Source organism: Eleutherodactylus coqui, chromosome 4, assembly GCF_035609145.1.
Source record: "Eleutherodactylus coqui strain aEleCoq1 chromosome 4, aEleCoq1.hap1, whole genome shotgun sequence".
In the NCBI taxonomy this organism is placed as follows: Eukaryota; Metazoa; Chordata; class Amphibia; order Anura; family Eleutherodactylidae; genus Eleutherodactylus; species Eleutherodactylus coqui.
The window spans coordinates 117,508,666-117,522,222 of record NC_089840.1 but is presented as its reverse complement, the minus strand read 5'-3'; the positions used below and the strand labels follow the sequence as shown (position 1 = coordinate 117,522,222).

The following is a 13,557-nucleotide window of genomic DNA, read 5'->3' as shown; positions in this document are numbered from 1 at the left end:
GCATGCTCGTGCGCGTATCTCTTATGTGAGCCTGCCCTTAAAGTTTTATCATAACCTTCGGAAGAGAAACAGTCTAAAAATGTGACCACCATGCCAAAAAGTGTTGTGCACCTCTGTCTTATATTGCTTGCTCACAGATTTTAACAAACCTTCTTTATGTCTTACTGCATCTGTACAGACCATACATGGTGGTTGCTAATCCCCCCCCCCAAATTTCTGACAGAAAAAAAAACTGCATGTGCTTTCACCTAGAGGGCTAATATTTTTGTATTCACCTAGAGGGCTCATATATTTGTATTCCTTATGACTAGCCTTTGCAGCTTTTAGCAGTACACAACACCAAGTACCCGTCGCGCCGTGCTGCGTGAGGCAAGTATTTGCTTCAGCAGAGGGCATGACTCCCTCCCAACCTCGCTAGAAATAAGTTAATGCATCATTTCTAGCTTCGGTTCCCGGGTCGTGACCAGTTGACATATGGTTACAGGTTCCTAACTTAGCCAATCAAAACTCAGCTCCCTACTTAGCCCCTTGACAGGAGGGAGGCGATGGGCTAATGAAGTGGCAGCGCATGCTGAGCTTTTGATGAGTGGGTATTAGAGCTGGCTTTCTGCCATTGAAGTCCATCTCATCACTGACTGTCAAACCTAATTAACCTGTTCCCTGCTTTGGCTTTCACCTTTTTAGATAGCTGTCAATCTCTTTTTATGTTACAGGGAAAAAATAAATAATTAGCACTTTCTACAATAGTCCAAATTGTCATTTGATGCGACCATCTTGCAAAATGTCCCTTTTTCGTACGAGTCCATCTCTTTGCCGTATGAGAGCACTTACTAATTGGGCATATGGAAAAGGGTTGTAACATTGGGAGATTTCCCATAAGAGATGTTTATTAAAATCTAAGGAACCACATTAAGCAGGACCATCGTAAAGCAATGTATGGTCTATGCCGAGCATGAAAAAAAGTCAATCGAATGTCATTATATGGTGAACTGTATGTCATTCATATATGTAGGATGTTATTACTCTCAGAGCAATAACATATTATTGTACTGTCTAACACGCTACTAAACCTTTTTCTTTTTTCATATACACGGAGTACAGAACATGGTTATCACATGCATATATATCATATTTTTCATATCTCACTAGACAGCGAGGATTCGTAATACTAAAATGACATTCTATGTCCTAGAACTTTGGGGGAAATTTACTATGACCGGGTGTTAGGGTGGTTTCCCATCAGCATTGGAACCTCTGTCCAGAGGTTCTAGCCCAGATCTGGCACAAAACACAGGAAGAAAATGTGATGCTTGCATGGCTTTTTCTTCAGTCTAAAAGCTGAGCAGAAACTGAATGGACCCCATTATAGTCAACGGGGTCCCTTGTTTCGTTCTGTCCTGAGATGGAGCCGTTCAGTCATGGGGATTCCCCTTTTCTGTTCCCTGAACGAAGTGGAATCCTGGGCGTAAGTGTGAAACCACCCTTAGGCCGCCTGCGGGTTCCCGCAGCGGATTTTGGCTTTGACCACGGCTGGCAAATCTGCGTACCTGTATTTTCACTTCTTTTTCTGTACTGTGGATGGTCGTGGCAAGCTGCTGTCGGACATGCGCAGTACAGATTTTTATTTTCAAAGGTTTCTTTTCCCGCAACGTCGCTAGGCAATGATGCGGAACCCGCGACATGTCTGCAATGTTAATTGAGGTGGGGCCGTGGTTTGGACAGCTTTGGCTATAGTAGGAAGTTGCCCAACTGGAATCCGTGAGCAGAAATGACAATAGATTTCCGCTCGTGTACAGGAAAAAGCGATTTCCCATAGCAGGCTATGAACGGTATTTGCTGAGGATCATGGTGCGGATGCCGCCGTAAATTCTGTAGCAAAAATCTGCTCGTGCGTAGGCGGTCTTAGCCACATACCTGCCCCTTCTTTACACCAGTTTGTAGCATAAATTATACATAAACCTGTCATTCTGGGCGGCTACTCATCCTCCCAAAATACCCACTTGTTAAAAAATGTGACTTTTTTATGCCAGAAGCTGGCGTAAAAAGCTTTATAAATGTGCCCCTATTCTTCAACAGATTTCCATCTGCGAGTCAGTGTGTTGTCAAAGTTCACAAGAGCCGTATCTTATATAATACCATAGGACACTACTATAGCATATACTTTTTTGGAGTAAACTAATGTTTGATTCTTCCGTATTTCCACATTATTATATTTTACTTTACATTTTCTTAAGCCCTTATCTCACCAGTACTCACACATTGGTCTAGTTTACCTTAGAATGGGTTAAGCACATTGGTTGTGTCTTATTGGAGAAGACAGAACAATAACCGTCAGCTTTACTGTTATTTATTAGAGAGAGGAAGTATCAGGGCGCCAGAGAAGAAATGGATGAAACTCTACTTGCATTCCAAAATGGAATAACATCTGTCCTCACGATGAGTGAGTGTGACCAATAGCCAACAAGAAGACATGTAGTGAAGCCCGTGTTCGTCATGTCAGTCTGTAGCATTACTCGTTATATGCAGTCAGTAAACATTCCATTGATAGATGTCGCCATATTGTCTTTGTTTACTTGCTTAGGACTGGAGAGTCTACAAATAGAAAGGTTTCATTGTTTAAGAAGGATAATGATTTGTTTGACCTTCAAGTCATCTTAAGACAGTCACAAGTTAATATAGCACCTCACTGAGGAATTTGACTGGAAGATTCCTGTATCCTTTATTACATTTGTGGCAGCAGAAGTGAGTTCTGCCGTACAGTTTCCATCACTCACCAATAATTTTTTGATGGTGGTGAAACAGAGGTAGAGACTAAAGGTACCTTTACACAATACGACTGTTTGAGAGTCCGTTCATCTACCTCCTCGGTAGAGAGGAGTGGAGTGCTGGCCACATGGGGTACCTTTAATCCTCATGTGGTGAAAAGATGGAAGAAGAGGAGCAGTTCCTGAGAGTCCATATACTAGGATCTGTGGAAGAAAGAAAGTAAGAGAGAGAGTTTGAGAGTGAGCATGAAGTGAGAAGGCTGAGATCACCATGCAGAGGTACCAAACCCAAAAATGTTTGTGGAGTAACCATACCCCTATCCTCCTCTGGAGAGTTGCACATTCAGAAGTGGTTCCTGTCAGATAACTTGGCCTGCAGGACCATTGTCATCCTGTGTTTTCTCTCTAACCTCCAATCTGCTGTTTTGCCTGCACAGCCATCTCTTGCATTTGTGCTTTGTAACACGTTTATCAAGTAAAGTTTTTCCAGGCCCTGGCTGGTCCCCTTGGACCTGAGGTATGCTACACAGTCTGCAGCTCCTTTATTTACCGCTGAGGGTCATTGCGGTGGGTAATGGAATTGTGGCATCACCGGTGACAACAATATCTCGTGTTCCTATGTTTATTGGCCATCCCACTCCTAGCGGTGTCCCGAAGAGGCCCAGTGCTGCTCTGGCCAAGGCTACATGTGTCCCTCTGGGAGGGAGCCTGGTAAGTGCCTCTGTGACAAGTGACCACTCTACCCTTCCAGCTCCTCAACGTATGCCCTGTGTCTGGAGTCACCCTATGGGACGCTGCACTTACAGCATCCTATCTATGTAAGGAAGATAAAACAGTTATAAATCAGCCTAGACAGTATAAAGTGTGGCCTGTACACAGTTTTACCTACTCAATTCTGCTGGTTTGGGCCCAGGACTATGTGGTCTACAAATATCGATTGCTGATGAGTTACTTAATATGCAAAGCATAAAATACTATAACCTCTTCCAAGTTTTGTGTCAGGCAGACAGATGTGGATCTACCTTAGAAATTCAGTAAACAGATCAGCACTCCTGGGTTTTCTTCATAAAAAGATACCTATATTCCTCAGCATCTTTTTCAAGCATGTGGATTTACCTTGCCACACACCTGTTTGACTTTGGGCTATCTGAGGAGGCAGTAATTTCACCTCTGGCCCCATCTCCAAGCAGGAGATGGTTTTTGACACTTGGGACCCCAATTTGTTACTCGCACAGATAGTCCAGGTTGTATTGAGCCGAAGTGCAGTACCTGATTGTGTGAACAGGTGTGTGTCCAGAGAACAGGCTTTAGTCAGGGCTGGTGACACTGGTGCAATAATGATGTCCATGCAGAAGGGCAGGCAGCAGGCAATAATTGAAGTCCAGAAGGCAGCATCCTAGAAGTCAGCATTGTCAGGGATACAAGCAGAGGTTAGAACCAGAATATACAAAGAGTGGCTTTGTCACAATGGCTGATAGGACCAATTGCTTGGGCATGCTCCGTAAGGGGAGGACACCTACTATAGCCAAAGGTGGCTGGTGATTAGTGGAAGACGTGTTAGGAGCATGTGTGCACCCTACAGGCAGACTGATGTAACCCAGCAGTGGAGAATGAGGTGTGGTGAGGAGAATGGTGACAACTGACTGCTGTTCCAATGACAAGTGAGCCAGGGGAGCGACAGTGCTGTGTCGTGAAACTTTGGGGGAAATTTATTAAGACCGTCCTTTTAAACTCTGGTCTTAATAGAATTTCCACTGCCACAGTATGCGCTTGATACATGAAGAGGCACATGGCTCGTCATATCTTAGCACCTTCATGTACATACACTAAAATGTATGCTATAATTTATACATAAATGTGTCAGTCCAAGGTGGTTGCATCCCCTCAGACAAAGACTCTCAGCCAGTCTAACCATATAATATCATACTCATACCCTTTCTCATTAAAATGCACTCCAAAATGTACCAAAGTGTTCCCTAGGGAGATAAGCTGGTCTGTACGTAGCTATCAGCGTCAAAGCAGATAGACAGATCAATCCTTGCAGACCAATTTATCTTCACAGAGAGTGTCTTATATCCTCTAAAAGAATATTTAATTTTCTGTCTAGTGCATTGATTGATGTGCGCAAAATATGCAAATCTCTGACTGAGCGAAAAAGTACACAGTAATGCCAGGTCTAAGAAGGATATTTCAGAACCTCCCATTAATGGCACAACACCTGTAACAACAATATAAGGGTTTATGTATTCCACCCATCACAGCTTTGGGATGACCTGTACATTAAATGCCAAAAAAAATAATTGGATCATGTCAAATGACTCGATCTGGTACCTATTTTTGGTACTACATATTTGCCTCCTAAATGCAGCCAGGTTACTGAAGCATGAACAAATTACTAAGGCTCAGAACAGGTTTAGACATAAACGAGTATAAGGGCCTAGACGCCTTTCTTGAGTGATACAATACTACATATTATATAACTGATTACTTCAAATGTGTCGGTGATGCGGGGATTATTCTGATTGCCAGATTGGAGTCAGAAGAAAATTTTACCTTCTTAAATGAGGGAAATTGGCTTCTACCTCATTGGTTTTTTTCGCCTTCCTCTGGATCAACATGGGGGAGGGAGGGGGAATAGATTAGGCTGAACTAGATGGATATATATGGCTTTTTCAGTCTAAAATACTCTGTCACTATGTTACATCTATTGTTTTTCCACTAAAAACCAGGATTGGATGATAGATTAAAGTTAGCCATATACAGACACTTGATACTGGTGCATCTTGTCTCCACCAGAAGTATGGGTGGAGACATGGGTTAGCCAGGTTGACAGAGAGGGGAGGGGAGGAAGGTAATGCCCACAGGTGGTGATTGGCTGATGCAGGCTGTCATTTTCCCCTCTGGACTCCCATCCCAGCTCCTGCCACTGTTGCATGTCCGCTAGCATCTGCCCTTGTGAGTCCGCAGCTGTGAGGATCTCGGCTCTCATCTTCCCTGCTTGTGACACCAATTGCGCTCAGGACCCACTCTCCATGGTGGTGTCAATGTTCCCGCTATTCCCCCGCTGTCAGTGTTCAGCCATGTGCGGCTGTAAGGCATCTTCTGCGGTGCCTGTGCTCACGATCCTGCTGTGACTCTCCCCTCCACCGGGCTCCCCGCTTGCCAGTCACTCTGCTTCTACCCGCTGGCATGCCATCAGCGCTCCCTGGTCCGCTGACACAGTCCCCGGCAACCTCCCATCTTCGGTCCCGGCACCGTCCTGCCATGTTGTGGGATCGCTGGCACCTTGCAACGCTCTGCAGCCTCCTCTGTGTTCCAAAGCTGTATTAGGGCCGGCGCTTTGTAGGAAAGGCAATACATGACGCTGATGGTGGTCCTGCACCAGGGACTCCATCTGTACTCCAGCGCGGCATCCAATCAGCAACTGGGGATGTGAACTGGCCGTTCCCTGTCAGTGCTCTAGGCCAAACCCATGTCTACACCCCTAGTTCCGGTGGAGACAAGATGCACCAGTACCCAGACACTTATCATTTGCCCGCTATGTTTCATATCCCCCTTTCTTACACTGCTGGCAGCGTGTTTGGTCTTCTGCCATAACAAAGGGTAAGGTATGTTGAAATCCATCAATGCCAACCCTTATTTCCTCTAACATCTGCAGTCGGGAGCCCCCCATATCTGTTAGATAGGGGATTTGGACAACATAAGGGTATGTTCATAAGTCATGTAAATAGAAGTACCTGCAGAAAATACGCAGCATTTACAGTAAGGCCATCTGGATGAGTTTTTAGCAAGTCTCATCCACAGGGTGCAGAAAATATCAGCACAGAATTGACATGCTGTGCAAATTTTAAATGGTTTCCTGGGGATTTTTACCACGTACCTTCCTTTTAATGAGTGGAGTCGTTTTCTGTAGGATAGGTTATCAATATTTAAGTCTTAGATAACCCCAAGAATGTTATATTGAATTCCAAAGAACAGTGAAAAATACATTGAGTAATATGTTTAATACTTGCATGGACATCAAATACTGGTGAGGCTAAAATGTCGCCAGGCTCTCAGCACGTGGGGCTCAAATGATACCAGGCTCTCAGCTCATGAGACTCAAATGTCGCCAGGCTCTCAGCCGGTAAAACCTAAATGCCACTAAGCTCTGAGCTGGTGAAGCCCAAGTGTTGCCAGGCTCTCAGCCGGTGAGGCCCAAGTGTTGCCAGGCTCTCAGCCGGTGAGGCCCAAGCGTGGCCAGACTCTCAGCTGGTGAGGCCCAAGCGTGGCCAGGCTCTCAGCCGGTGAAGCCCAAGTGTCGTCAGGCTTTCAGCTAGTGAGGCCCAAGTGTTGTCAGGCTCTCAGCTAGTGAGGCCCAAGTGTCGTCAGGCTCTCAGCTGGTGAGGCCCAAGTGCCGCCAGTCTCTCAGCTGGTGAGGCCCAAGTGTCACCAAGTTCTCAGCTGATGAGGCCCAGGTGTAAAATTGGCTTCTACCTCATTGTTTTTTCTTTTGTCTTCCTCTGGATCAGCATTGGAGGGGGTAATAGGCTGAACTGGATGGACATACTATGTTATTATATTACTATGACGCTGTGATATGAAGTAAAAGAATCATAATGCAGTATTGTTAATACTAAATTATTCAGTCCATGTAGTGTTTTAAAGAATGCAAATTAATTACACATAATATATGTGAACCTTCGCTTTCTCTTGTCTTTTAATGCTTAAAATTAGTCATCTGGTTATTGGTGCTTTAGTAAAAGGGTTAATCCATTCGGTAGTGAGTACCCCTTTGCGTGTGAATGAAGAATGTCAGGGGGTAGGGAATCTGAATGTATCACACTTTCACATAAAGCCGCAGTCAAAGACTTTGCTGGAAAGGCTTCAATGGTTCCACCCCAGGCAGCTGTCATGGTGTATTGATCACCATACATCCTCTTGTCTGAGGTTTGAAACCTGATATCCAATCAGAGAGAAGAGTGGCAGGAAGAAAGAAGTAAGGGTTATACTGCAGTAATACTATATAGTACAAGGCTGTTATATGAAACTTTGCGCAGTTGCAAAACCCTTGCAGCATGCTACAAAATATCTTCAATGTAGAAATGGCTGCCAAGAAGAAACCTGACCCAGAAGACAAGTAGTAATATTAAGAATATCTCTACGTGTACAAGACATTACATAGAAGTGGTAATAGTATGCAATACGGATTTGTAGATTAAATCTGGTTTCACACGGGCGTATTTGCTCACTCAAAATTTGTGCACATAATATGCAGAGAATAGAACCCATTTATTTGAATTGGTTTGTTCATATCTCCGTATCTTGCATGCATATTTTCAGTCGCACAAAAAAAAAATCTTATTTTTTTCTGCGTATTAGTACATCAAAAGTCCCGATAGAAGTCAATGAGGGGTATGCAAGGAGCTGCGTGAATAGAACCCATTGATTTCTATGGGTTCGTTTACAAACGCATATTTTGCGTGCGTGAGTTAATTATGCGAAAAATAAGCAGTATGTTCAATTTTCTTGTGCATTTGGGCAGGGAAATAGAACATATGGAACTAATTACACTAATTGGCTATTTCAATGGCTGGAGTACAGTAAAACCTGCAGAGGCAAGTGCAAAAATGCAACGCCCGTTACACAAATACATGGTGCAAATACACACATAAATGCACATACGCCCGTGTGAAAACAGTCTTACATAACTATCCCTTGTTCTTACCACAGTTCAAAATGTGAAATCTACCAGTATTATGTAGTCAGATGTGTAAAGCAGCTGAATCTGTAGCGGACCCCCTCAACTATCATGCTGACTTGTGGGACCTCTCAGATCCCCTTAGGCTCCAGGACCCAAATTGGGGTCCACCAAAACATTTGCGCTATAAATAAAAAATAAAATGTATTGTGTTGTTGTGAAGGCGAAGGATTATATAATGTGTTCTGCACTGTAAGTTCCAATAAAACCTGGTAAAATGGTGATCTGATATTTATTATCTTATGGACAATGGTGAATTTTTTAAACTGTTTATAAAACCTAAAAATAATGATATCAAAATGGCCGCACTGATTGGCCTTAATTTTGAGTACGTCACCCTTATTAATCATCAAGCAAACTGAATATAAAGCACTGAGAAGACATTTTTTAAATATTGCAGATGGGGTGAACTAAAAAACACAATTCTGGTGTCGTCTATTTCTTTTGATCGCTCCTGCAATGTAATGTAATACCATAATATTAGATTATACCACGATCTGACGGCATTCTACCAATCCATGCCACATTCTACCAATCCATGCCATCAGCCATGGCAGTGCTGGGGGCCTTCAGAAGGGCCTAAGCTGCCATGGTAACTGAACGGCACCCCACGATCACATGGCAGTGGGGTGCCATTCGGGACACCTGGACATAAATTGGCTCCCGATTCCTCTCCATACCTTGAATGTAACAGTACATCCTGCGTTGTTAAGAAGTTAAAGGGGTATTCCAGATATTCCGGAGAGTAAAAGTTGTTTTCTGGTTTTCAGCCTGCTGCTGGCTGGGTAAAAACTGATAGATTGGTGGTGGTCCAACCACTGGGACCACCACGAATCCTGTGAATGAGGGACCCTTGTCCCCCTTATTTCTAAATGCAGGGTTGCTTTTTTCTATTGCTATAACATTGCAGTGAATGGACCAAAGGTCACGTATGGGTGGCCACAGCTCCATTCATTTCAATGAAACTGACAGCAATAGCCGAGTGCTTTGTCCTCAACTATCTCTGTTAGCCGTATTGAAATGAATGGAGACGTGCATGTGCAATCTGCAGTCCATTCACTGCAACATTATAGCGATAGGGAGAAATAAAGGTGACATAAGTCCCCCGTTCTCCGGATCAGTGGGACTCCCAGTGGTCAAACTCCCATTGATCCATCACTTTACACCCATGCAGCAGATAGGTGAAAACTTGAAAAAACCTTTGTTCTCCAGAAAACCCCTTTAAAAGCATTACATTGAATATAGAGTAGCGGTCACCCATTGGCTCCATCCAGTAACTACAAGGGTTTTTATGTTAGGCTTCTCTTTTTGTATTTTTATTATCATCATCTTTTTTTCCTCACAATTCATATCAAACACATCCTGCAGATTTACCGGTTGAGATGCCATTTTTATGTGGCAGCTAGGATACCATTGTACTGGACTAAGTAGACATTTGGGATAAATAGCTTAATCCAAAAGAGGATTTTATATGGTTATTTAACTGTTTCATTTGTTCTTAACCAGATCTTGTCTTTTCTGCTTGCAGCTGTCAATGAGAGAAGTTGGAGACGGTTTACAGGAGCAGATGAACTCTATGATGGGTGCACTCCAGGAACTGAAACTACTCCAGGTTCAGACGGCTCTTGAGCAGCTGGAAATTTCAGGGGAGCAGAACCAGCTCCAAACTATGATAGTAAATCCATATTGCCAAAGTGTACAAGAGGCTACCGAGTTCAGGCATGAGTCCAGACAACAGGCTGAGAATATACGCGCAGGTGGAAAAAGTCTAGACAACAGCTCGTTGGCTAGCAGCCGAGGGTCATGGGCTGCTAGCACAGTTAGCTCTGTCTCCATTCCAGGCTTGAAACAAGGTCATCATGTATTATCAGAAAGAGTAGCAAAGACTGACACCTCTTTGCCTATATTGCCTCCAGTGGAGAGGTGGCCAGTATGTGAATCACGGTCTACGTCTTCCAGCTTTCATAACCATTTCCTTAAAGGTAATGCTCATTCTGACTTTGGCCAGAGTACTGATAATTTTATATGTGATGAAGCCAATGACTGGACATCTTCTCTTATGTCCCAGAGTCGGAACAGACAGCCTCTTGTTTTGGGTGACAACATTTTTGCAGATCTTGTTGGAAACTGGTTAGATCTTCCAGAGATGGAAAAAAGAGGAGACAACTGTGAAAGCCTTTTAAATGTCAGCAGGTCGCATGAAATTTACAAAAAGTTTTCCTTGACAGCCAATTTTTTCAAAAAGTTTTTACGAAGCGTTCGTCCAGACCGAGATAAACTTCTTAAGGAAAAACCCGGTTGGCTGAATTTTGAAGATCAAAAACCTCAAATCTACAAGAGAAGCAAGAAACCAAGTAAACAAAAAAGTGTTTTCTATTTCCCATCAGCAAATGACTTAAAGAGTAAAGTTGAAAAAACAAGCAGAAGTGATGGGAAAAACATTGCAATGATTTCTAAGAAAGACCAGAAACCAAGAGAACCTGTGTACATAGGGTTTGACATGAACACAGCCGTTTGGGTTTAAGATAAAATACCTAATGGGATTTTGGAGGTGATGACATTTGTATATTAACCCTTTAAGGTGTATTCATAAAGGGCATTTGCATTATGTGTACTTGATTGTATTCAGCACAGCTGAATACTAAAAATAATCTCTATATGGCTTTTTTTTAAAGTTCTGATATAGAGATTCTTGAAAGGTTTGTATATAACAACCACCATAGATAACTAGAAGACCAAGCTGGCTCTTGGTACTCAAGTGTCTTTTTTTTCTTTCTACTATGTTCTACGACACTTTGAACTACTACAAGAATATTTTAGACAATCTGTCCAAAATGGACTTGCACATCACTGATTGCAGAAGAGTTAGGTTCCGGGCAATTATGAATTTAGTGCAATTATAGAGCCATGCAAATTGGCTATTATTTACACTAATTCCTGACTTTTCAGTATGAGCCATCAAAATGATCTCTCCTTCTTCAAGCTTTGAACCTTTCACTGCTTGGACCTTATTGCATCATATGACTGTATAATGTCTATTTTTATATAATATGGATAAAAGGAAAATAAATTAAAGTTTTTTTTGTCAATGCTAAAAGTGGAAGAAAGTCCTACTGATACCTACTTGACCGGACCGGGCTGTCCATCGAATACCTCAAGCCCTATCATATCTTGCTATCATCTCTAGAAATACAGTAACTTGAAAGCCACAAGTAGTCTAGACCAATTATACAGTATTGATATATTGTATTTAAATGTACAATTTCTTAATCCTATACAAACATGGGCACATTAAGTCCGGGGAAGGCACAGGCACTGTATACAGCTTGCAATTCATATGTAATTGTGTTTGGTTGCACTTGTTCTGGTCTACAAAAGCACTTGTGATGCAATGTGGCAAAGTTTTTTCATTCAATATAGATTGATAGTAGCCTAATTCATACGTATCGTTATGACTTAAACCTGAATATCGTATTCGAATATATGATAAATTAATCTTATCATGGACAATAGGAAGATTTGAAGACTTCCATACTCATGCATTCTTGAATGGTCATTCACTGAAATGCTGATTGTTTGATATCCACTATAGATTACTCATGTTCATTTGCATATCATATATAGAGCAATGAGACCTTCATCTCATTCAACTTATCACCAAGTTTTATATACTGTATCATCTTTTCATCAGGGGAGGGCTTTGTCAACTTCTTTAGACCTGGACAGTTCAGTCTTGTTTGTGATGTTAAGAAAAAATCTTGTCACTATCAGATATTTTAATAGTGAAATAAATATGGCAACTATGGGTAGCAGTTAGCTTATTTGTACTCCTTTGTAGAATTGCCAAAATCTTGGACCTCAGACTACTGCCTAAACTGTTTCTTGGATAAGCACCATTGACCATATAGTATGCCTAGTCATCCTAGTGGCTCTGGTTATCAGTAGAAGGAAGCAGATCCACCTCTGCCGATGTTTTTGTGGTCAACAAATATTTGGAAATGTAATTATTGAGTTAGGACTTATTCGTTCAGTGCAGGTACATATTTTCTACTAAATGTCTATTCGGTTTATAGAGAACAAGACTACAGTACCAGAGTTTGCATTTTTTGTCTTACTTGCCATGAGTTATGGAAGACCCCAAGTTTAACCAGATGTCCTCAATCTTGTTGAGGCAAACAGTAATGTCACTGCTCTACATCTCAACCACTGTTCCTCATAAATTGTGCATTCTAAAAAGCTAAAGGGTTAAAGCAACATACTAATGAGGTCAAAGAGACCAATAACTGCTCTATGGCAAAGGACACATGGTCTGGCTAGCCATATGGTGGCCAATGACTAAAAAATCTTGTGGTTAGCAGAACTTCAGCCTCCTTTGGTGCCAGTCTGTGTGTCATTTCCCTACCTGACTGTAGGATGTAGGATTTTTAACTATAATTTCTATAGCACTCAGTTTAGAGGGAACAATGCTTTTAACAGGACCAGTGTTCCACTTTGAAGTATGGTTCTGAAGTCCAACATTGCAGATAACTTTTTAAAAAATTCTGGTTCCTACTGCATTGCTGAGGTAGAAATATGGTGCACACCAGGACACCTGGAGCAGGCTTGAAAAACACAGTGCTTACGAGGTAAACAAGTATAATTAGCACATATGGAAAAGTTCCAGATGCAAAAATAGATGATAAACAGTTGCCAAAAATTTTCAATGACTGTCAATGTTCAAAACTAATTTTTTAAGTACAGCTTCTATCTGATGATCTTTGAGTTGGTTGTTCTGGGCAACAAGTTGCTTTTTGATGTAAGATTCACTTAAAGGGGTTGTCTCGCGAAAGCAAGTGGGGTTATACACTTCTGTATGGCCATATTAATGCACTTTGTAATATACATCGTGCATTAAATATGAGCCATACAGAAGTTATTCACTTACCTGCTCTGTTGCTGGCGTCCACGTCTCCATGGCTCCGTCTAATTTCGCTGGCTTCTTGCTTTTTTAGACGCGCTTGCGCTGTGCGGTCTTCTGCCTGGTGAATGGGGCCGCTCGTGCCGGAGAGCTGG

At 42.3% G+C, this 13,557-nt stretch overlaps 1 protein-coding gene across 3 annotated transcripts in view; it reads left to right on the top strand.

Moving 5' to 3' along the window:
• Nucleotides 1-12,100, top strand: part of INKA2 (inka box actin regulator 2) — a 90,603-nt gene extending 78,503 nt beyond the window's left edge. For all 3 annotated transcript variants that reach the window (XM_066600034.1, XM_066600035.1, XM_066600036.1), the window contains one exon: nucleotides 10,034-12,100. In XM_066600034.1, the coding sequence (XP_066456131.1) occupies nucleotides 10,034-11,029 (996 nt within the window). In that variant the 3' untranslated portion in view covers nucleotides 11,030-12,100. The remainder of the gene's footprint in view (nucleotides 1-10,033) is intronic.
• The last annotated feature ends 1,457 nt before the right edge of the window (nucleotides 12,101-13,557 follow it).